Genomic DNA, 23,786 nt, shown 5'->3' with positions numbered 1-23,786 from the left:
GGATGTAAAACATTGAACATTTAAACAATTAAACTATAAGGATTTGATTACCATTTATATATGGTTGTAAACATTTAAATGTCTTTCGAGGTTTAGAGAACTGACAAAGGGCTACCTTTGCATTCCAGGGTCCTCTGTGCCTGCCAAAGGTGCATTCTCCATGGCCTGCGAGCAAGGCTGATGCGAAAGTGCATTACTATGTTGATTTTATTTAAGCAGAAATCAGCAGCAGAACTGATAATATGCATGTGGGTTAAATCTATTGTAAACCTGTGAATGTTTAAACAATGAACAGTGCAATAGTTTATTAAGTGGTTGCTTTATTAAACAAAATTTAGATCCCTATTCTAATCTGGAATTCCCTTCCAGGGATGGGGAATAAACTGTAATTTGCTCAGGCAGGCCTCCACATTCAGATGTCATGGCAAATTTGGAGCTTGAGTCAAGGTTTCACAAATCAGGAAGTTTTAGATCTCACTCCACGCACCAAGATTGAAGGAAATACGCAATTATGACAACCATTTACAGCCATGCTTGTAACAGTCAGATCTGTTTGTCAAGTTGACTTATTGCAGCCATTGAGTGTGACAAAAATAAATAGCCTTCTCAACCTCCAACAGTTTCAGATGGTTTAGCGCCAGCATTGTTTAGATCAGCCTGGATCCAAACCCTGACACCTCTTCAACGTGCTTAGGGTTCCCAACTCTGGCTTGGGAAATTCCCAAAGATTTGGGGGTGGCGCCTGGGAAGGGAAGAGAGCTCAGCGGAGATGTGATGCACTCTACGACTTCCATGTCCATGTCCACTTGACTCTATGGTATAGCATAGAGTCTCACCACTGAAGCCGCCTTATCCTCCAGGGGGAATGATCATAGAATCATAGAATTGGAAGGGACCACCAGGGTCATCTAATCCAACCCCCTGCACAATGCAGGAATTTCATAACTACCTCCCCCACACACCCCGTGAACCATACTCCATGCCCAGAAGATGCCCAAGATGCCCTCCCTCTCATGATCTGCCCAAGGTCATAGAATCAGCATTGCTGACAGATGGCAATCTAGCCTCTTAAAAACCTCCAGGGAAGGAGAGCTTACCATCTCCTGAGGAAGCCTGTTCCACTGAGGAACTGCTGTTAGAAAATTCTTCCTAAGGGAAACTCTTTTAATTTCAACCCATTGGTTCTGATCCGACCTTCTGGAGCAACAGAAAACAACTCAGCAACAACCTCTATATGACAGCCCTTCAAGTACTTGGAGTTGGTTACCATATCCCCTCTCAGCCTTCTCCTCTTCAGGCTAAACATACACAGCTCCTTCAACCTTTCCTCATAGGAATTGGTCTCCCGACCCTTCACCATCTTTGTTGCCCTCCTCTGGACGTTCCAGCTTGTCTACTTCTCATACCCTGCCAGAAAATATTTTTGTTAGTCTTTAAGGTGCTACTGGACTCTTGCTCTTTTCTACTATTGGAGATCTATGTACATCTTGGAGAACTTGTGTTCATCTTGGAGATCTATGTAGCTTGGAGATCAATAGTAATTCCAGGAGAACTTCAGGTTGGTAACACTATATGTGCTACACATTTAAAATGGTCATGATGTTCAGTGGGTTTGCCCAAGAACGAACAGGGCAGTGCCAAGCAATGAGTCTGGGAGGCAGTGAGGTCTTCTGCAAAGCTAGCTCATGGTATTTTGCTGTCCCAAGCAAGCAACAACTCAAAGGGGAGGGACAGCGTCAGCAAGCCAGGCCTGTTACTTCTTCTTGCAGTTCCCAGCTGGGAGGAAGCAGCCTAGTGATAGATTTACCTCATGGCAGCATCCTGAGTAGTCACTTGGGTCACACAGCCTAAGAACGGGCCCTGCTCCTCCATTATCCCAATCCCACCTCTCTCAATGAGATCTGAGCACATACAAACTAGTCCATAAGAGTCCAGCATCTTCAAATAAATTGGGATTAAAACCAGATGGGATTAAAACCTCCAAAGGAGCACACAGAAAAAGATTCTGCTGTGAGGATTGGTGCTCCCCAGTCAATTCAATAATCTGTATCAAGGAAAATAACACATCTGTGGAAACAACCAAAATATTCATTTTGCATACAAATCTAACATCATGCATCAACTACAATGGGAGCCTGCAAACAGATCAGTCTGAGATTAATGCAGAATGTAGCTATGTTGAGCAAGTTCATGAAGGAATTATATAAGGTTTGTTTCTAAAATTGCGAAGAGGGGAGTTCCACTCTAGTAAGAATACAAACACAGGCACAATTTATATATACTAAATTTAAATTTAGGAGTCTGCAAAGTGGCTATTGCCCTGACCTGGATAGCCCCAGGCCAGCCTGATCTTGTCAGGGTAGGCCCTGGCTGGTATTTTGGATGGGAGACCTCCAAGGAATACCAAGGTCATGACACGGAGGCATAGGGTTGCCAGGTCCCTCTTCCCCACCAGTGGGTTGCCATAAGTCAGCTGTGACTTGACAGCAAAAAGAGAGAGAGTGGCTTGTAAAGAATTTTATTATGTATTGTAGAGTACACTGAATTAATTTGTGAGTCTTATTTCCATTGTCGAATATTTATGATGTTGGGTATATGTGTAATGTACATATCTTAATTGTTTCTACAGATAATATATTAGTTCCCTTGATAAAGCTATCACCCCAATGTGGTAGGAACATCACTTCTTGAAGCAGTCTTTTATTGTATGCAATAAAAAGTTGCTATATGGGATGGAGATATTCTCCCCACCCACCCCAATAAGATAGGTATGCTGTTTTCAGGATTTAGAAATAAAGATCTCGGTGATCCATAATACAGATGGGCATGAAAAAATTGATCTCCTTAGTTAACAGACAGAGGAGGTGACACATCTCTCTTTCCACAAACATGCCTTTTGTAATATCGATCAACAGACCCCACAGTATTTCTCCAAGGAAGCCTTCTGGCTTCAGCTCCTTAACTGATTTACTCAATAGTACCCATCTGAGCAGTTTGGAAAAAGGTTTTAAAATTCCCATTTTAACTTCCTAAGTATCTTTCGCACATCTTAACTACTTACATTTATACACAGATATTTACCCCCAAATCCTTTTGGTATGAGAAGGCAGTCTTGGCTGTCCATATGGCAGCCTTTGATCTGCAAAATCTCACAGGCTCTCTTCAAGACAAACTGCTGAAACCCAACAGGGGGTGATCTGGGTTACAGTACTGCAACTGTTTCCCACACCCCTCCTCTCTTTTGAGAAAGCTGTCCTTGTGTCAATCTTCCTTCAAACAAAGCCTGGAATTAATGGATCCCCCGCGATTATTTATGACAGGCTGGAATCAGGCTGGATTAAAGAGTAGCAACACTGCCTAACTTAAGAGGTTGTTCCACTGGTAAGGTCAGCAAATAAAAAATGACATGGCTGACTCTCTCCATCCCAGATTGGAAACTTGGCCTGGCAGGCACTACTACTTGAGTAATTTTGCTCAAGGAGTGGTACTCACCAAATCTCCAGGTCATCACCTCTCAAACTGACAAATAAAAGGACACTTCAGATGCCAATTTTTTTTTGGTCCTTCGACCTTCCCTAGCAGCCTCCATATCTAAAGGATGGAGGATCCAGTCCTCAAGTTGAAGATGGCCATGCTGGGCCAAGGCCGCGAGGCTAATCACTGATCTCTGCAAGACTGCTGCAATCCACAGAATTGGGAGCCCTAATTTACGTATTATCCACTAATTAAGCATCCTCTTCTGCCCAAATCCTCCACAGAGAGGTGAGCTCAGGAACAACCGGTTTCTGAAGCCATGTATTCAGAGTACTGATTGGCTGGCCACTGTGACAATCATGAAGCCATTCCCTCCTTCCCTGCCCAGAGCAGTGTTTAAGACAAATAAAACAAGCTGGCTTTTAAAAAGGAAGCACTGTGGGAAAGTTTTATATGAACATGCCCGATTTTTTTTTCTTAAAGCCCTGGAGCATAAGAGAAGGGGTTAAACAAAGAGATGAAAAGAAGCACAGGATGCAACTCAGCAAGAATAAAATATCACCTTCTGCCCAACATGCTAGCTCTCCATGTTAAGGGAGGTTTTGGCATGGTGCAGTGTTTCATGAAGGGATTCCCACACTTGAATTCTGAAGTGACGCATTTGTAGAACAAAGAGATCCTGCTGAATGGCTAGAGCCGTTCTGAAGGAGGTCTAAATGGATGGGAAAAGAGGGGGCTGCAGTCTAGGCTGAGCAGGAGGAAGTGAGAGACAGAAATTGGCTCTTTAAACAGAGGAACCTTCATGGTTAGCGCTGCCTTTAATCTTTCTGGGTGGGGGGGGCAACAATAGGGAATTCTTTGGCCTCTGAGCCCACTTTTCTGGGGCACCTCCTGTATAAACAATATGCTGGACTAGAAGGACCACTAGTCTGATCCAGCATGGTTGCTGTAATGTTTAGTATATTTTTTAAATTTACTTTACTTATACCCTGCATTTCTCCCCAATAGAGATGCAAGCAGCTTGCACAGTTCTCCTCCATTTTATCCTCAGAACAACCCTGTGAGGTAAGTAAGGCCGAAAGTGTGTGACTGGTTGAAGGCCGCTCAGCAAGCTTCCTTGGCAGAGCAGGGATTCAAACCTGGGTCTCCTAGATCCTAGTTCAACACTAACGGCTCCTACACACTGATGTCTGTTGTGTTCCATCCCTTTCTACAAAAGTGACTCCAGTTATTTGGCCATGCCTGACACATGTACCTGAAAAAGAACTGCACACCGACTCTCACACAATTAATTTGTTAGCCTTCAAGGCACCATCAGACTCTTGGTTACTTTGGCTATGACAAACTTTCATGACTATCACTGATACGGCATAAGCACCAGTGTTTTCCAAAAAACAGGTCTAGAGAGCAAGGTAGATCACTGGTCCACAGGAACAAGAAAAAAACTCTCCTTGAGGGGCAGTGGCTCAGTGGTAGAGAAAGACCTCTGCCTGAGACCCTGGAGAGCCACTGCTGGTCTGAGTAGATAATACTGACTTTGATGGACCAAGGCAGAGGTTCAGTAGAAGGCAGCTTCATATGTTCAGTAGAACTGATTCAGTAGAAGGCAGCTTCATATGTTCATATAAGTTCATATGATCTTGAAGGTCAGATGGGAAAAATCCGACACCTAGTCTTCAACGAGTCTAAAAATCTGGTGACGGCATTTTAGAATTGTGACAGATTATTTCACCCCTGTGCACAGGATGAACCTCAAAGTATGAAGACTGCAGAATGTTTATGTATGAAGACTACACAATGAGGCTGAAGAAGGGCTGTGGCTCAGAGGTAAAGCTTCTGCTCTGTGTGCAGAAGGTCCCAGGTTCAATCCTCAGGATCTCAGCACCAGGTGGGCAGACCGAGGTCTTCCCTAACCAGACTCTGGAGTTACTGCCAGTCACAGCAAATAACATTGAGCTAGATGTACTTGGTCTGACTAGGTGTAAGGTGGCTTCATACATTCATCTGAGGTTCCTTAGGTCTATACCAAGAAACTTATCCACAGATCCTTGTAAGGCCTGGCATTTTGTTGTGAAAAAGGCAGTCTTGTTGGAAGGAGAGATGGGACTTTGCCAGATTCCCTGACAGAAACAAGACCCCAAAAATGCAAAACAATCACCAAGAGAAGTGTTATATGTCCAATGCCAACATTTGTGCAATACGGCGATCAGAATCCATCTCATAACGATAGCGGTACTCTTCTAACAAGTTCTGGCAAGTATCCCGCATACTGTTTGCCCACATCTTGATGCCTTTACGGTTTAGATAAAGCACAAAGAGGAAAATGATGCCGATTACTCCAAGGGCCACGCCCAAGGCAGCATATGAAGTCTGAAGAGCATTTTCTTCAGGTTGGCTGGAGTGGCACTCAAACTCTGTCCCGGCTTGGTCCACCAAGGAGGTGTTCTGCAGTTCCTGAGGGAAGACACAGGCTAGTTTGTCCACATCTGCCACCTGCCGGCTTTGGTTCAGCCAGCTCACCAGATCCTTGATGTCACAATTGCACATAAAAGGGTTGTCCTTGAGGAAGATGCGGAGGTGTGGCTGCCTCCCGAGCACAGACAGAGCTTCTCTCCTCAGAGTCTTGAAGGCGTTCAAGGTTAGATCAAGGAACTTGAGGTTAAGCCCAGAAAAAGTGGAATTCTTAATGTCCGCCAGCGAGTTGTTCCGCAGGTCCAAGTGTTTGAGTTTGGGGAGGCCTGAGAACATACCTGGTGGCAAGTAGACAATCTCATTGCTGGTCAGCTCTAGCCTGGAGAGGTTCCGGAAGCCCCCTTGGGCAAGGGTTGTCTCCAATGAGCGGATAGCAGAAGAGTTGTACAGCGAATGGCTAAGATTTAGCTCCTGAACAGAGTTGGCTGTGACATTGAAAGCTTCTGGGTGAATGGTAAACAGGAGGTTGTTACTCAGATCCAGGTAACGTAGGCTCTGCAGGGTGGAGAATGCCCAGGACTCCACTGTGCTGATCCTGGAGGGAGAAAACAGACCAGGCTTCAGCAATTTAAAACAATCCCCATGCAAAAATCAATCCTGCGGAAGTCCCTTTGGGTATTGGAAACCAATCTGCAGCAGCACTCAAAGAACACAGAAGTATGACTCTGAGCTCTGCCCTCTTCATTGTGGATCTTTTAGATATCTTTCACCCCATTGCAAAAAGGCTGTGACAGAGAAGGGGGGAAATATGGAAAAGGGCAACCAGGACAATCAAAGGGTTGAAACACCTTCCCTGCGAATAAATGGTAAAGAGTTTAGGTCTCTTCAGTTTAGAGAAAAAGATAACTGGGGGGCAGGAGGCAATCGAGGGTTACAGAATTATGCCTGGTGATAAGTATGTAGATAGAGATAACTTTCTTTCCCATGAGAACTCAAGGACACCCAATGAACGTGACAGGCAGCAGATTCAGAGCAGATGAAAGGATACACTTCACACAACACAGAATTATCTTATGGGACTCACTGCCAAAAGGGCTTAGGCAAACTCACAGAAGATAGATCCACACCTAAATAGCATTTCCTTAGCATCTATGGACCTTGCAATCTGTTAGGGGACTTACAAAAGCTCTTACTTGGCTTTGCTGCCTCCCTGGAATACCAGCAAGACAGGAACTTTCCCTCCTTCTCCTCAAAGGTAGTGGAGATATGAGAAAGTTTATATACAAGTCAACCTGGTCCTGACTGGATATAAGTTCTAATTTCCTTCCTCGTTCCTAGCATGGGGTAGGGAGTAGATTGTCCAACTAGGAACCGGCAGAGCCAAATTCAGATCCTGCCTCTGACATGGAAACTCACCGGGTGACCTTGAGCCAGTCACTCACTTTTTAAGCCTGACCTACCTCACAGGATGCTGGTTGCGAGTATTTGTCAAGAGCAAGGGAGATGTTAGTGGTCAGCATGAGAATAAAACGGAGGAGGGGAGAATGTTGTCGTCCGTTACTTTGCCCCTCAAGGAGAAAAGGGAGGTATAAATATCAACATAAAATACATAAACTCCCTGTCTCTTGTGTGGCCACCCTTGCCTTTTTGAGGTTGTAAGCATGTCCGGTGGGGCCTCTCATGATTACTGTGAGCTATTACTATGTATCGGTGTGAAAGCTGGACATTGAAGAAAGCTGATAGGAAGAAAGTAGATTCCTTTGAAATGTGGGGTTGGAGGAGAGTTTTATGGATACCGTGGATGGCCAAAAAAACAAATCAGTTGGTTATAGATCAAATCAAGCCTGAACTGATCCTAGAAGCTAAAACGACTAAACTGAGGCTATCGTACTTTGGACACATTATGAGAAGACAAAAGTCACTGGTAAAGACAGTCATGCTAGGGAAAGTTGAGGGCAACAGGAAAAGAGGAAGACCCAACAAGGGATGGATGGACTCAATAAAGGAAGCCACAGCCCTCAATTTGCAAGATCTGAGCAAGGCTGTCAAAGATAGGACATTTTGGAGGACATTGATTCATAGGGTCGCCATGAGTTGGAAGTGACTTGATGGCACTTAACACACACACTTGGGAGAAATCTCTCTCAAAGCAAATCTCTCTCAATAAATACAGAACTAAATGCAGGCCATGCACCAGAAAAGCAGCCATCTTCTTCCAAAGACACCTCTGCACACACCACAGAAGTCATCCGAACAGAACCGAACCAACACAGGTCCTCCAGTTACCCCAAGCAATGCAGTGGAAGGTTGAAGATAGTTGGAGGTCAACACCTCTAGCCAGAAGGGTCTCAGAAATGCAATGTGCCCTAGACCTCTTTGCACCTCTCCCCACTGGCAGGAATTGGAGAAGGGATCAGTCCAGAGTCTTCACTGCCAGCACAGGCAAGCTGGTTACCATGGCAATGTCTGCATGGCCACATGAAAGGCGAGAGAGCACAGCTTGTGCAACATTTGAAAGGATTAATGTCACAGGGCAGGGCCATACACAGGTTGTGCTGCACACACAACCAGGTGTCTTGTACCAGACTGCGCATATTCAGCCATTCTGTCATAACCCTGCATAAGCCTAAAATTGTATCCTGAACAGAGAATCCGGCACTCTAAGAATCTCACACTAATCTTTAAGGCAAATTTCCAGCTGCTACAGTGTGCAGAGGGGGATTTTCTGGTTCAAGGGCCACACCTTAGTCTCTGCCCACTTTCAAGGGCTCCAAGCTGGATGCCAGCTTTTCCTGTTTCTAGAACAGCCGGTGTCCAATTTATTTTATGTTTGTTTAGATACTCATACTCCGCTTTTCTCCCCAGTGGAGACCCAATGCAGCTTATATCATTCTCCCCGTCTCCATTTTATCTTCACAACAATCCTGTGAGGTAAGCGAGGCTGGAAAAGAGGGACTGCCCCGAGATCATGCAGCAAACTTCCATAGCACAATGGGGGTTCGAACCTAGGTCTCCCAGATCCTGGTCTCCCACGGTAACAACTACACCAGTTGGAGCTCTCAAAAGCAGAGGAAAACACTCAGAAGCCCTTCACTGTAGCATTTCTGGGCTTGAAGAGAGAGAACTTTTAATAGGATGCAATCAACATTTGCATTTCCCACCTGCCCCAAGCCTTCAAGATGGAAATAATATGCACATATCCACACACCCATCCCCAGTTTCCTGCCTCCAGCATACTTTACCTGTTGTTTGCCAGCGAGAGGGTAACCAGATTGGGCAGTCCTTGGAAGTCCTGTCTACCAATGCGAGTGATCTGGTTGCCAGTTATAAAGAGGTTGCGGGTATATCCTGGAATACCAGTCGGGACAGCGTTCAGCTCCTTCTGAACACACTTCACGGTACGGGCTGGTTCGGAGCACTCACAGGGGACTGGGCACAGATGGCTGGGCAGAGGGGCAAGAAGTAGGAAGAGGAGCCCCCAGGAGCCCAAAACGGCACCAGCAGGGTCCTGGGGGATCATTTCCAAGATGCCTCCAATTGCAAAGGATCCTGGCCAAGAGAGGGAAAAAAAAAGATGCATTAGAATCTGCTGTACTGCTCCATTAAGAGAAAAAAAAATCAGAATATTTTTGTCCCATGATAAAACAGACCAAACAAAGCCACATCAAAAGATTATCAGAAGATTACAAACTGGGGAACACCAAGGAATGGGGGCAGGGAGCAGAGGGGAATAAAATGTTCAGGTGCAGGGTGAAAGAAATTTCCCAAATCTCCCTTCCAGGGGTTTTCATGTTCTTTGGGGCTTGGACAGGCTGCTTCTCTCCCCCCCCCCCCTTCTCCATTCCCTCAGAGTTTCAGGCCTTCTAGAGCTTTCTCAGCCAGCCTCAGACCATTCTGAGGGCTTCTTTTTTCTTTTGGCTAATTTACAAAGCCATGATATTTCGCATACCGGGGAGGCCCCCATAGGTCGAAACCCCCTTCTTTATAAAAGGATGGCCTGTTTTTCTGACGGGCGTGCCACCTAGCGCACTATTAAATACAACAGTAATAAGTGATAATACTAGCCAGACATTAAATACAACCACAATAAGCGATAATACCAGCTGGGCACTTGGGCTCAAGTGCTGGACAGCTTTAACTATTTCTCTCCTTTCCACCCTGCCCTTCCTCCAGGAGCACAGTGCATGTGGGTCTCCCCTCCTCCATTTTATCCTCACAACAATCCTGTGATGCAGGTTAAGCTAAGAGAGAAAGGCTGGCTTACAGCCTCCCTTCATGGCAGGCTTCTCTCCCCATCCAATGTTCTAACCCCGGGGTGTCAAACGTAAGACCCACGGGCTGGATCCAGCCCCTTGAGAGCTCTTACCCAGCCTTCAAAGGCAGCCACCCCCTCCAGTCCCAATCTGGGCTGGCAAGGCATGGCCTGGCCCAACCAAGTGACATGTATGTCATATTCCTCGTAACAAATGAGTTTGACACTCTTGTTCTATCCACTAGACAAGAGAGGCTGAATTATCCCAAGATTGTGGCCGGGCAGCTATACCTAACAGTGCCATCCCACGCAGAGTTCAAGTCACATCCGACTTATGGCAACCCCTGATGAGGTTTTCAAGACAAGAGACTAACGGAGGTGGTTTGCCATGGTCTGCCTCCGCGTCATGACCCTGGACTTCCTTGGAGGTCTCCCATCCAAATACTTGCCAGGGTTGACCCTGCTTAGCTTCTGAGATCTGTGGAGATCAGGCTAGAGCTACACCCTTCTAAACCTATGGAAAATCAGTTGGTTGAGGAGACTGTAACTCAGCTTAGGATACATTGTGGCTCTTCCCAAGCTACCTACTACATCCCCAGCAGAGGAAAGGGTTGAACGTGGCGGTGGGGAGTAAGAACATAAGAAAGGCCTTGCTGGATCAGACCAAGGCCCATCAAGTCCAGCAGCCTGTTCACACAGAGGCCAACCAGGTGCCTCCAGGAAGCCCCCAAACAAGACGACTGCAGCAGCACCATCCTGCCTGTGTTTCACAACACCTAATATATTCGGCATGCTCCTCTGATCCTGGAGAGAACAGGTATGCATCATGACTAGTATCAATTTTTACTAGTAGCCATCAATACCCCTCTCCTCCATGAACATGCCCACTCCCCTCGTCAACCGGTTGCTGCCTCTTTCGCAGCTTCATCCGTTCCCGCCTGCAGATAGTAACTCCAAAACCCCAGGCCAGGAAAAGAGAGCCCTTCCGCCACCCTGATCGTCAATCCAAAAGGCTGGGGAAAGCAAAGCCGTTTCGAAGGCGCGTCCCTCCCGCGAGAGACGGGGCTCCCCGGACGCCAGGCGCGGCCCCTGAATTCCCATCGCCGACCCTGCCCACCCGCTGCCCAGCCGACATCCTTTCTACCGCCGGCTCCCCCTTCGTTTTACTGGCGGAAAGAGCACGGCGCATCGCCTGCATGGGGAGAAGCCCCCCCCCCCCGGCAAGCCAGAAAGGCCGGATGGAAATGCAACGCTGCCTCCCTTCCAACCTTTGCAGCCCGCCTTTCCAGCACACACGCACAGCAGAGTCCCAAGGAGACACTTCTGCATGGAAGGTTTTGCCTCGGCTTTGCCACTCTTCGAGATGCACGTTTTCCCCATCTGAATTCTCAACGCTCCGCACCACGGGGGGCTTATTTTTGAGTTTTGAGAATCAGATGGGGAAAATGTGCATCGAGAGAGTGGCAAAACCTCCCATGCATATGGGGAAATGCGAAGCAAGCCTCCCTCCCACCCGGGATGCTGCCATCCGGGCGGACCTCTGCTTCTCATTTCTCCACGCCGATCCCTCCTCAGCCTTTTCAGTGTGAGATCTGCGACCACCTCCCCAAAAGCGCCCCCCCCCGCCTTTGCAAAATGCAGGTTCCTGCCTGGCTCGGCCGTTTCTCTACGCTGGCTGGCGGTGGTGGAATCAGATGCAAACTTCTCCCGGCTCCGCCTCGCTTTCACCTCCGCCACAGGAGGAGGCTGCCCACCCACCGGCTTCGCCCCGGCCAAACCGGACTCTCTCCGCTTCCACGGTCGGCGCCGCTAGCAGAGCACAATGGAATTAAATCAGTTCAAAGGCAAAATTCGCTGGGCGGGATTTGCTGGGGGAAAGGGAGGGGGGGTCGCCTGGTTTTCCCAGCCCACCGACTTCTTAAAGACACACGCACTCAAACCACCCGCCCCCAAGACAGAGCTCATGCCCCGCCCCATATTCTTCCAGCGGGGCGGGGGGCAGCGAAGATGTGTCATTAAATGCAACAATATACAGAGAGGTCCCTTTCCATTAAGCTACCCCAGTGCAATTCAACAAAATTGTGAACAGACTGCTGGACCTGATGGACCTTGGTCTCATACTGCGTAGCTTTTCTTACGTTCTTAAAATCAAGTCACAGTGCAACCCCCCTGCAGGTTGACAACCTGCAGGTGGTAATGAAACAAAAGAATACCCGTGCTGTACACAATGAAGAATTGTCAAAATCACAGCAACATCGGCCCAACTAGAAAGATGTAAAGTTTACAACATATATAAGACAATGAAGATTAAAACTAATATGCTATATTGCCAACAAAAAATAAATGGCTATGTATAGGGTTTGCGGTACAATCAAAAACACATAATGCACATAGGATTGCAATGACTTATAGTCCATCAAATGCAATATCAGTCCATCAAATATAATTCCCAGCGCAAAAGTCACTGGAACGATGATGAGCAATGGTTGGTAACACGATCCCGTTGCAGAATAAATCTCTTAGATGCGATCCAAGAGGAATCCGGTATTTCCGTGTTTCGCTATCCCTTCTTCAGAGATTCTAAATACACTCTATGACATAATAAATTAAATCAATACAGTTCAAAACATAGAACCTTCATACAGTTTACACAAAAAAACAAGACTTACTGTGGACGGCCACTTTGCTAGTTCCAATATGGAGACCGTGGGCTGCCAAAAAGACAAATCAGTGAGTTCTAGATCAAATCAAGCCTAAACTCTCCCTAGAAGCTAAAATGACCAAACTAAAGCTATTGTACTTGGGTCACATTGTGAGAAGACAAGAGTCACTAGAAAAGACAATAATGCTAGGAAAAGCTGAAAGCAGCAGAAAAAGAGGAAGACCCAACATGAGGCGGATTGACTCAATCAAGGCAGCAACAGCCCTCCGTTTGCAAGACCTGAACAAGGCTGTTCATGATAGGACATTTTGGACCTCATTAATTCATGTGTGTGTGTTAAGTGCCGTCAAGTCGCTTCCGACTCATGGCGACTCTATGAATGAAAGTCCTCCAAAATGTCCTATCTTTGACAGCCCTGATCAGATCCTGCAAATTGAAGGCCGTGGCTTCCTTTATTGTGTCAATCCATCTCTTGTTGGGTCTTCCTCTTTTCCTGCTGCCCTCAACTTTTCCTAGCATGACTGTCTTTTCCAGTGACTCTTGTCGTCTCATGACGTGACCAAAATACGACAGCCTCAGTTTAGTCATTTTAGCTTCTAGGGTCAGTTCAGGCTTGATTTGATCTAGAACCCACTGATTTGTTTTTTTTGGCAGTCCACAGAATCCGTTACACTCTCCTCCAACACCACATTTCAAAGGAATCTATTTTCTTCCTATCAGCTTTCTTCACTGTCCAGCTTTCACACCCATACATAGTAATAGGGAATACATTAATTCATAGGGTCCCTATAAGTTGGAAGTGACTTGACAGCACCTAACACACACACAGTCTCCACCCCCTCTCATTAATACCTTTTTGGTTGCATTCACAGCCAGCCCCAATTGGGTACTGCAGAGGAGCTATTAAAAAAAATTAATTGCCCTGTTCTTGCACAATTGCAGCTGTCACACAGCCTGTTCTCATATGAACTTACCTGACTGCCACCGTCATCTTCAGGGACACTTCTTTGGGTGGCCCCACATCTGATGCTAGACAGGCAGCAACCAGAGAGAAAGGGTCTTCTTGGTCCTGGCACCAAATTATAGAATTCCGCCTCAGGGAGATCCATCTATCCCCCTCTATAATTGTCTTCCACCAGCTGGGGAAGATTTCTCTGTTTCCTCTGGTGTTCAGCCACTGACCCTCCTTCCTGTGTTTTGTTCAACTGTTGCTTTTAATTGTTTGTATAGTACATATTTTAAAAGTTTTAAAATGTTTTTCATTGTTTACCGCCTTGGGGAGCTTAAACTGGGTGGAAAGGCAGCAAAAATGTTTTCAGTGATAAATAAATAACCTCGTGTTTGTTTGTTTAGTTAATTTACAGCCCATTTTTCTTGCTGAGACTCAAGGGAGATTACCAAATTAGAAAAAAAGAAATACAATAAAGAAAAACAGTGTAAACCCCATCATAAACCATATAACAACTGGATTACAAAAATTAAACAAAAATGTAGGACCAACACAATAGTACCTACAATAACCAGTGCAGTCAAATACAGCACTGTTCATTTAATAAAACACCCTCCTGAACAACTCTGCTTTCTATGAATGCTCCTAGCATTTCCCCTTCAAAACTGTGTGCTAAAAGGCCTGGTTTCGATCCAGCACAAGGAGATAAGGGGATCACATCTTTCCCACTGAGCCCTTTTGTTTTGCTGAGACAGCCCTAGAGAGCCGCTGTATGTCCTGTACAGGTACATAAGCAAGGATTTGAACCCATGTCTCTGCAGTCTTAATCAAGTCCTCTAATCACCAACGTGGTGTAGTGGTTAGAGTGTTTGAGTAGGATCTAAGAGACTCAGGTTTGAATCCCTATTCTGTCATGGAAGCTGGCTGGGTGGCCTTGGGCCAGTCACACAAGCCCCATTCACATTACAGTGAATGCATGCTCATCCTGCCTGCACATGCAGAATCTGTTTATAAGAAAGAGCCAACAAGCATTCAGTTTACAATAAAAACAGGGACCAGTACCTGGATAAATGTGGGGTGTGTGTCACATGAACAGCTGTACATTCATTGACTGTAATACAAAAATTACTCAATGCATATTCAAAGAAAAAAGTGTATGCTGTATACCCTGTTTACATTACAGTAAATGCATGCTCAGCTTGCACATACATGCATGCACTTGTCTGTAAGAAGGAGCCAACAAGTATTCACTTTACACATTAAACTGGGGACCAGTACCTGGATAAATATGAAGCTTCAATCACATGTTTAGCTGTATATGTGTTGGATGTGACGTGAGAATTACTGAACATACGTATAAAGAAAAATCAAGTGTTAATTGTACACAGATCATACATGCATTCAAGGTAACTTATAAACAGGGCTACACTCTCATCTTAATCTACCTCACAGAGTTGTTGTGAGAATAAAACAGAGGACAGGGAAACAGGGTAAGCAGTTTTCAGTGCCCGGGGGAAGGAGGAGTTTGGGGGTGGAAGGGTGCTCATTTGGGTTGCCAGGTCCCTCTTCGCCACCAGCAGGAGGTTTTTGGGGTGGAGCCTGAGGAGGGCAGGGTTTGGAGGAGGGGAGGGACTTCAATGCCATAAAGTCCAATGGCCAAAGCAGCCATTTTCTCCAAGGGAACTGATCTCTATTGGCTGGAGATCAGTTGTAATAGAGGGAGATCTCCAGCTAGTACCTGGAGGTTGGCAACCCTAGTGCTCAACATGGACGGGATGCTACAGAGTCCACCCTCCAAAGCAGCCACTGTTTGCAGCCCTGAGATCAGTTGTAATTCCAGGAGCATTCTAGGATTCACCTGGAAGTTGGTACCCGCTACATTCCCATGAGCTATCCAGTCCCCTCTGTTATGGGTGTGTGTCTGAGAAAGCTTCAAGGTGTCATGGGAGGGCTCTGCATGGGAGGGCCCACCGCTCCGCTGAGGCTTCGAGACCTGCTGTCTCCGAAGGGTGGGGGGGACGGAGGGGCCTCAAGATCGATGGGATTGGCCAATTTAAAAGTATTTATTTGGTTTTTAAACAGCCGTTTTGAAAAGAGCACTTTCTAACCGGATTATAAATCGCTGCCAAAGGGTCATCTCTGCTGGAAGCGAGACAGCTGCCAAGTTGGTCACCAGAGTGCCTTTGAAGGAGGTGGAAGGGCCTTGGTGAACTCCGCCCTGTCGGCATTCAGAGGGAACCTCGGAGCCCTTGGTGAGGCAACCACACAACTTCTGGCCTGGGTAGTGTTTTCTTCGGCCGAACAATAGCGGGGAGAGGAGCGAGAGTCTAATGAAGTAAGAGCCCCCAGCTGTGCAGCACCGCTGAGATGTGAAAACAGGGTTCATATTTCAATTGTGACTCTTTGGCAGGCTGGGAAGTGGGGGGGGGGGGGGAGACTAACCATGCCTGAAAAGACAGCCTGGCCCCACTGTCCATCCATGGAGGAACAGATGGAGAACTACCTCCTGGTTACCACCTTAAGCTCTAAATCTGCTAATCCAATTTAGTTTTTATTTATTTATAGCCTGCTTTCCTCCCTAGGGTTGCCAACCTCCAGGTGGTCAGCACAGCAATAGCTGTACAGAGCGAACACACAAGTAATGTGTTTAAACATATATTCAACCAAGGTGCAGTGATACATATAAAACACACATACAACTATGTACACAGATATGCAATGTTTTTTCTAATGCTGTCTTTGTGCAAAAAATATTTCTATAGTAGCTGTAGAAAATATCTTTAGAAGGTCCACAAGGTACTTTTTAATATTCCAATCTTTGGAGGAAGACAATGGCTGGGGGACGGCCGTTTCAAGAAAATTTCTTCAGCCCCAATTCAGGTGGTGGCTGGAGATCTCCCGCTATTACAACTGATCTCCAGCCAGTAGAGATCAGTCCCCCTGGAGAAAATGGCTGCTCTGGCAATTGGACTCTATGGCATTGAGGTCCCTCCCCTCTCCAAACCCCACCCTCCTCAGGCTCCACTCCCAAAATCTCCAGGTATTTCCCAACCCAGAGCTGGCGACCCTATTCCTCCCTAATGGAAGAAAAAGTGGTTCAGATTGTTCTCTCCTCCATTTGAACCCCACAACAACCCTGTGAGGTAGGGTAGGCCATGTGACTGGCTTAATGATACCCATTGAACTTCCATGGCAGAGTGGAGATTTGATCCTGATCTTTGGAACCATTGCACCAGCAAACATTTTCTAAAGTATTGCCACAACATCCAGCCTATTTATCACTTACATTCATTGGAGCAGGACTGTAATCTAGAAACTGCTGCACTGTTCCAGGTATCCTATTTTCACTGCATCATCCTATACTTTGTAATCCACTTTCTGCATTGTTTATAGTATACCTGTGTCTTAGATAACTTGTTGTTTGCATTGTGCTCTAATTCTGTAACCCTAGTCCTATAATTTTAAAATTAAATCAGAATAATTTTCTAACAGTTAGAGCGGTTCCTCAGTGGAACAGCTTCCTCAGGAGGTGGTGAGCTCTCCTTCCCTGGAGGTTTTTAACAGAGGCTAGATGGCCATCTGTCAGCAATGCTGATTCTATGAACTTGGGCAGTTCATGGGAGGGGGGCATCTTGGCCATCTTCTGGGCACTGGGGGTGTGGTGGGGAGGTAGTTGTGAATTTCCTGCATTGTGCAGGGGGTTGGACTAGATGACCCTGGTGGTCCCCTCCAACTCTATGATTCTATTGTTCAGTGGTTGTCTTATGCTGTCTGCACTGTTTTTATCTTGCAATCCAACTTGAGCTTCAGGAGAAGGGCAGGCTATAAACAAAGTAAACAAACAAGCAAACTAATTTTGATGTTAGCAGCTATGCCCCTTCATTCACAACCAAAAAGGTGAGGCCTGTTACGCAATGAGGTCTGCTGTGACCAATATTTAACAGGAAAAAAAGGGGGAAATGCTTTTTTCTTCTTCTAGTCTGGAGTCCTGTTTCACACAGTGGCAAACCAGCTGCTCTGCAGCACCAGCCAACAGGGCATTAGAGGCCAAGGCCAGCGTGGTGTAGTGGTTAAGAGAGGTGGTTTGGAGCGGAGGACTCTGCTCCGGAGAACCGGGTTCGATTTCCCACTCCTCCACATGAGTGGCGGAGGCTAATCTGGTGAACTGGATTTGTTTCCCCACTCCTCCACATGAAGCCAGCTGGGTGACCTTGGGCTAGTCACAGCTCTCTTAGATCTCAGTCAGCCCCACCTACCTCACAGGGTGTCTGTTGTGAGGAAGGGAAGAGAAGGTGATTGTAAGCCAGTTTGAGTCGGCCTTAAGTGGTAGAGGAAGTCGGCATATAAAAACCAACTCTTCTCCTTCCCCTGAGGTTGCCTCCTAGCACTGATATCCAGAGGCTGGCTGCCCCTGGATGTGGAACAGTCAGATTCGAGTCCCGTCGCTTCTTAGAGACCAACTAGATTTTCGGGGTATATGATGTGGAGGTTCCCTTTAATCCTCTTGGCTCGTAGCCAGGGATGCAGCCCCCTGTGCCAAAGCCAGAGGAAACTCAAAGTGCATCAGGCAGCTGCTGCGGGGCGGGAGGGAGCCAGCCCCTGCTAACTCCAAGCGTGTGTTGGCTTAAGTACAGTTCGGTATCATTCACCAGAGAGGCCTTTGATGGCTGGAGCTGCCAACAGGATGAGAAAGGCAACCCCCTTCCAGCCAGCTGTGACAGAATGACCCCACTTCAAAGCATGCCTGGCAGCTGACCCCTCCATCTAGATCCCTTCTCCTAAGAACCCTTCCTCACTTTCACAGGCTTCCCTGCTGTGTGTGGGGGGGTCCTTTCCTGTCTCCTTCAAATAGGCAAAGAATTTGCTTAAAACCAGGAATGTTAATTCCGTGTTGGTAATGAGAGGGTTTTCTATGGAGAATATATCAAATCCCAAATCAAGTCCCTCTTATTCTCAGGGGAAGATTCTCTTAATTGATTTCTAATAAACCTTCAGGCCTGATAAGATGCCTAGGCTTTTAAAATACCAAAATCTGTACCAGACTAGCCTTGTGTTTTCACATTGATTCAGCCTACTCTGCTGTTTACTGGACTTGATGGTGTTCCAAAAACACTGGTTTTTTGGCCACTCTCCTTTCTTCTGTCTGGAGCAGTTTGAAATAATGCAAGCAGCATGCCAACCGGATACATCAGACACTGTACGTGCTTTCGGAATCAGACTTACCAAAGATTCGAAGTTCAAACCAAATGCAACAGCAGATCTGTGAATGGCTCTCCCACTTTTAAAAAATAGCATCTTCTGGAGTGGTTGTAGTGAAATGGTTTTAAATCCCCCCATGCCCTTTTGCTGATACAGATCATGTCACTCCCTGCTGCTATTTTGCCCTGTTGGGAAAGCCTCCCTATGAAATTGACAGCGTTTCAAATTGCTAAATGAAAAATCCAATATATTCTCCTATATATCCTCCTTTCACAGAGAAGCAGAGAGAATCAGACCCATTTCATACATCACACAGTTTACAGGGGCAGACCAGGAAGTTAAAACAGCCCCGGAGCAGAAGAAGAAAAGTTGGCTTTTATACCCCACTTTTCTCTACCTTTAAGGAGTCTCAAAGCAGCTTACAATCACATTCCCTTCCCCTCTACACAACAGACACCTTGTGAGGTAGGTGAGGCTGAAAGTCATGATGCATGCCTATTCTCTCCAGGATCAGAGGAGCATGCCTACTGTATTAGGTGCTTTGGAACTCGGGCAGGGCAATGCTGCTGCAGTCGTCTTGTTTGTGGCCTTCCTAGAGGCACCTGGTTGGCCACTGTGTGAACAGACTGCTGGACTTGATGGACCTTGGTCTGATCCAGAAGGGCCTTTCTTATGTTCTTATGAGAGAGCTCAAAGAGAACTGTGAATAGCCCAAGGTCACCCAGCAGGCTGCAGGTGGAGGAGTGGGGAAGCAAACCCAGTTCACCAGATTAGAGTCCCCCACTCTTAACCACTACACCATGCTGGCTTGGTGAGGCTGGCCATGGTGAACAGAGCCACAGGAGTGAGTTGAACCTTAGTGATGTTGGCAGCAGGGAGCTGAGCACCGGGTGATGCTGGCACTGCTGAGCCAAGCCCTATGAGTCAGGCACAGGAGCCTCTCACCTCAGCTGGAGGGCACCCTGGCTTGAGTAACCCACCATATTACAGAAGAGTTGCCGACGTTCAGACAATCACACTAACTCTAGTGAGTTCAATTATACTTTTTGTATATCTGAACTGGGCCAATGAAGCTGTGGAAGGTGCTATACCAAGGGTTGAAAGCCTGGCTTCCCCTCTCTCTGTCACAGCATTCAGCCTGGCTCAAAAGCAAGCAGTAACTTGCTGAGGTCAGCACAAACTAGTCAAGCCCCAGACTGTGTGATCAATCAAGTTTGTGACAGAGGGGGTGGGAAACGGCAGCCAGAGATATTTGAGTCCGGGGGGGGGGGGGGGAGAGAGAATGCTAGGCCAACAGGGTGAAGCTCTAAAGGAATTTAATAAAGGAAGCTACGGGGTCTCAAGGATGGAGTCGACCAACTCACACTGACCTTCTTTCAATTAGGGGTAGCTTCTCAGTACTGAAATACCTTCACTCCAGGGTGGGGTTCTCCTTCAAGTAGGAGCTCTCAACATCAGAACCAACCAACAGATAAATAACAGCAGGAACAGAAGTCAGGATTTTTTTTTTTAGCACAGTACCCTGCAGTCAGAAAATGGCAAGGTGACCTTCATCTCTTCTTTTCATACTTCAATGAATAGGAAAGTTTTGTGTCTTCCCCCTGAGGCTTTCTGGGTTTCTTAGCTCAGGTGAGTTACAAGGATCAATACACTTGAACAAAACTTCATTGCCAGCCCCTCTTCCTGATATGATAGCTTTCTAATTTCAGGAATTTTATTTTAAATGTGAAGGAAGACGTCAGATTAGGATCCAGGAAACTCAGGTGTGACTCCCCACTCTGCCATGGAAGCTTGCTGGGTGACCTTGGGCCAGCCACACACACTCAGCTTAACCTACCTCACATGGTTGTTGTGAGGATAAAATGGAGGAGAGAATGTTGTAATCCACTTTGGACCCAAATGAACTCCTACCTTATCCTGCACAATTTTGACCTGGCCTGTGCAGGAATTAAGAATATAGTGCTAGAATCCTGAGTTATTACACGAGGAACTGTTTTTTAATGCAGCCCTTCAATAAAAAGCTCCCCGCCAGAAAACCAGGTAGCACAGCAGTGAAAAAGTTGGTATAGAAACTTTCTTTATGGTGTGCTAGGTCTTTCCTTGCAGGGAGAACGATGCCGCCATCTAGGGGTTAAAAGTGGGTCAGTCTGGAAAGGTTGGAGATCACTGACCGAGCACCTAACAAAGCGGGAGAGCTGAAGCGATGTGGATTAAATCTTGATCAGCACCTGGCTGGGAGAACACTGGGGAACAGCACCATGGAAGAAGGTCCAAACACTTTCAAAAAGACTTGTTGGAAACATAAATACATCCCTCTTAGTGGCAAAAATGTTATCACTCTACAGAAACTAAACTCATAAATGAAATGCCAATCTGCGCAAAATGCCCAATTCTTGTCCTACTAGGTGCAGGAATGCAGCCACCCAGGTTTCTAATCCTTCCTCTGTCCCAAATATAACCCCTTCTTGACAGCTGAAAAAAAGCGAAAGAGACAGCCGGAACAATGAAAATGACCACAGCTTGAAGACATACACAGAAATGCATTTATTTTTCACCATCGTCAGGATTATGAAATCACAGCGGCAGAGTTCGATATATACAAAGGAGTCCAGCACCCCCTGGAGAACCAGCTCAAAAGGACAGAAACCCATCTGGCTAATCGCCAGCAAGGGCAGGGGAGAAGGAAGGGGGAACCCCCCCCAAAGTGGCAAAGAAATGAACTCCAAAGCAGAATCCCAGAGGCCTAACAAAGGGAAAGTCGAGCATGTGACACAAACTGAAAGGTGTCTCTGAGTAAGAAGGATCAAAGCACTGATGAAACCTTTGAGGTTTAAAACCTAAGCGTTTTACCAAATTCCCATATTGAAGGGCCGTCCCCTGCAGACCTGGAATCTGTGTGGAGACTCTAAGGATCAGTTTCTCGCTACCCCACTCCCCACTCTAATAAAACGAGTCTAGGAAGTCACACCCATCTACTGCACCCCCAGTACATGCAGGCAGCCAGAGAAAACCACAGGCAGCACCGCCAAATGCTGCGCAGGTTTCCCAAACCCCTCTGCAGAAGCACTTTCCATGTCGGAATTTTGTACCTTACAAAGCCACCCCAAGGCATTAAACTGCAACGCAACCACCGCACAAAAGGTTTGTCACTTTTGCTACAAAAAAATAAAGAATAGAGGGCTGCTTTGTCAGAGATGAAGTTTGGCTTGTACTAAAGACATCTTGAGTGCCGTTCCTCTGAAGTCGGCCCTGCTCAACCCGCACGTCGCACAGCCCTGCCGACCCATTCTCAGCAGCTTGGTTAATGCAGGCAGGGTTGAAAGCTAGTTGTACAGAAGGAGGGGCACAGTTGCATCACAACAGGCTGATACCCTACAGCTTACTGCAGAGGGCCAGAAACTATGTTCAGCCTCCCCCCGCCACTACCTCTCACAACTGGGATGCCATGGTCCAAACCTCCCGAAAACAAGGAAAGCTGAACCATCCAACACAACCAAAAGCCTCAATCCTTGTAATAGGGTTTTATAGCTTGAGTTAGTGGGGGGGGGGGGGAATCACAGTTTCCTCTACAGACCACTAACTTTGGGCTTAGCCCTTTCCTCTCAGGCCTGTTACCCAGAACATGGACATCTAGACCCACCTGGGAATACAAAAGGTGGCTTGGGGCAGGCAGCATTGTTAATATCAGTACCCTGATCAGTACTCAGCCACAAATTTTGGCAAATGCACACCATTTTTTTTAAAAAAAATTGATTCATTAGATGGACCTAGACTGGTGCTACTGTGGAAAGGAAGTTGGCGTTGAGCACCAGATTTGAGAATCTCTTGGGCTTCTTGGAGCTCTTTTTTGGCAAGTCGCTGCAAGGAGGAGAAACGAATGGAGATGGGAGGGAGAAGGAGAGGAAAGGAGGAAAGAGGGGAGTTTCTCCACCAGGTAGCCTTGGCGTATTATTTCCATCAAAACCAGAAACCCTGCTGGGTAAGTGAAGTAGTTCCGGGCTTAGCTGGATGGAAACACCACACACCTTCATTTTGATGTCAGACCTTTTGATCTCTATCAGCTTTGACTTTATTGATCAGCTCTCTACAGCTGCTGCATAATTCATGTCTGAAATGGGCTGGATGCAGCGGGGGGCGGGCACACGTGACAGGTATATGGGCAGACAATGCCCCTCCTTAGCACACGACAAAGCATTTCAGGTGTGAGAGGGTGCCTGGAATCGGTGGGGATTGGCACTAGAAAGCGGCAAGGATCGCACGCACCGAGAGAAGCTGGAAGGGCAGAGTGGCTTCAAAGCAGCCTCTCTCCCCCCACCCCCAGAAGTCAAGTGGTAATAGAGGCAGTTAGGCAATACCACGGAGCAAGAAAGCCCAGTCAGGCCTCCAAGTAGGGAAAAAAGCCCCCCAATGAATGTGGAAGGGCAGAGGGAGAAAAGGTAAGAGAAAACCAAGTTTCTACTGTGGTTGATTGTCATGGAGGGATGTGCAAAGAAGCAGATGAGTTTGGTCAACGAGACAGCTTCTTTGCAAAACCCAGTGTGAACAGTAAAAAGCATCCCCTTTGGTATTTCATCCAACCCTCAACTGAATCTCTGGAGGACTTCGGCATGCTTACTGGACGAGGCCTAAGGGGAACCCCTCCCCTTTTTAAAGAGGCACCTGAGCAACAGGGGCAAGACAACAAGCCAAAATTGAGTTTCTTTGGAAACTGAGAGGACTGGTGTTAGGGACAGAAAGCACCTATCGCTACCTGTGGATGTTCAAACCTTCCTCCCCTACATCCTCCTCAGTTTAAATGTCATATTGGTCTGCAGCGGTCTAAAGTCACCCTTTGGCCA

At 46.7% G+C, this 23,786-nt stretch overlaps 1 protein-coding gene across 1 annotated transcript; it reads right to left on the bottom strand.

The window, feature by feature from the left end:
* Positions 1-5,583: 5,583 nt before the first annotated feature.
* LOC130475489 (trophoblast glycoprotein-like) lies at positions 5,584-9,432 on the bottom strand. The gene is made up of 2 exons (XM_056847279.1): positions 9,129-9,432; positions 5,584-6,481 (listed from the first exon to the last, which is right to left on the bottom strand). The coding sequence occupies exons 1-2, from the start codon at positions 9,404-9,406 to the stop codon at positions 5,644-5,646; spliced, it is 1,116 nt and encodes a 371-aa protein (XP_056703257.1). The 5' UTR covers positions 9,407-9,432; the 3' UTR covers positions 5,584-5,643.
* Positions 9,433-23,786: the final 14,354 nt, after the last annotated feature.

This window comes from Euleptes europaea, chromosome 3 (assembly GCF_029931775.1).
Source record: "Euleptes europaea isolate rEulEur1 chromosome 3, rEulEur1.hap1, whole genome shotgun sequence".
Taxonomy (NCBI): domain Eukaryota; kingdom Metazoa; phylum Chordata; class Lepidosauria; order Squamata; family Sphaerodactylidae; genus Euleptes; species Euleptes europaea.
This window is presented reverse-complemented; position numbering and strand designations above follow the sequence as displayed.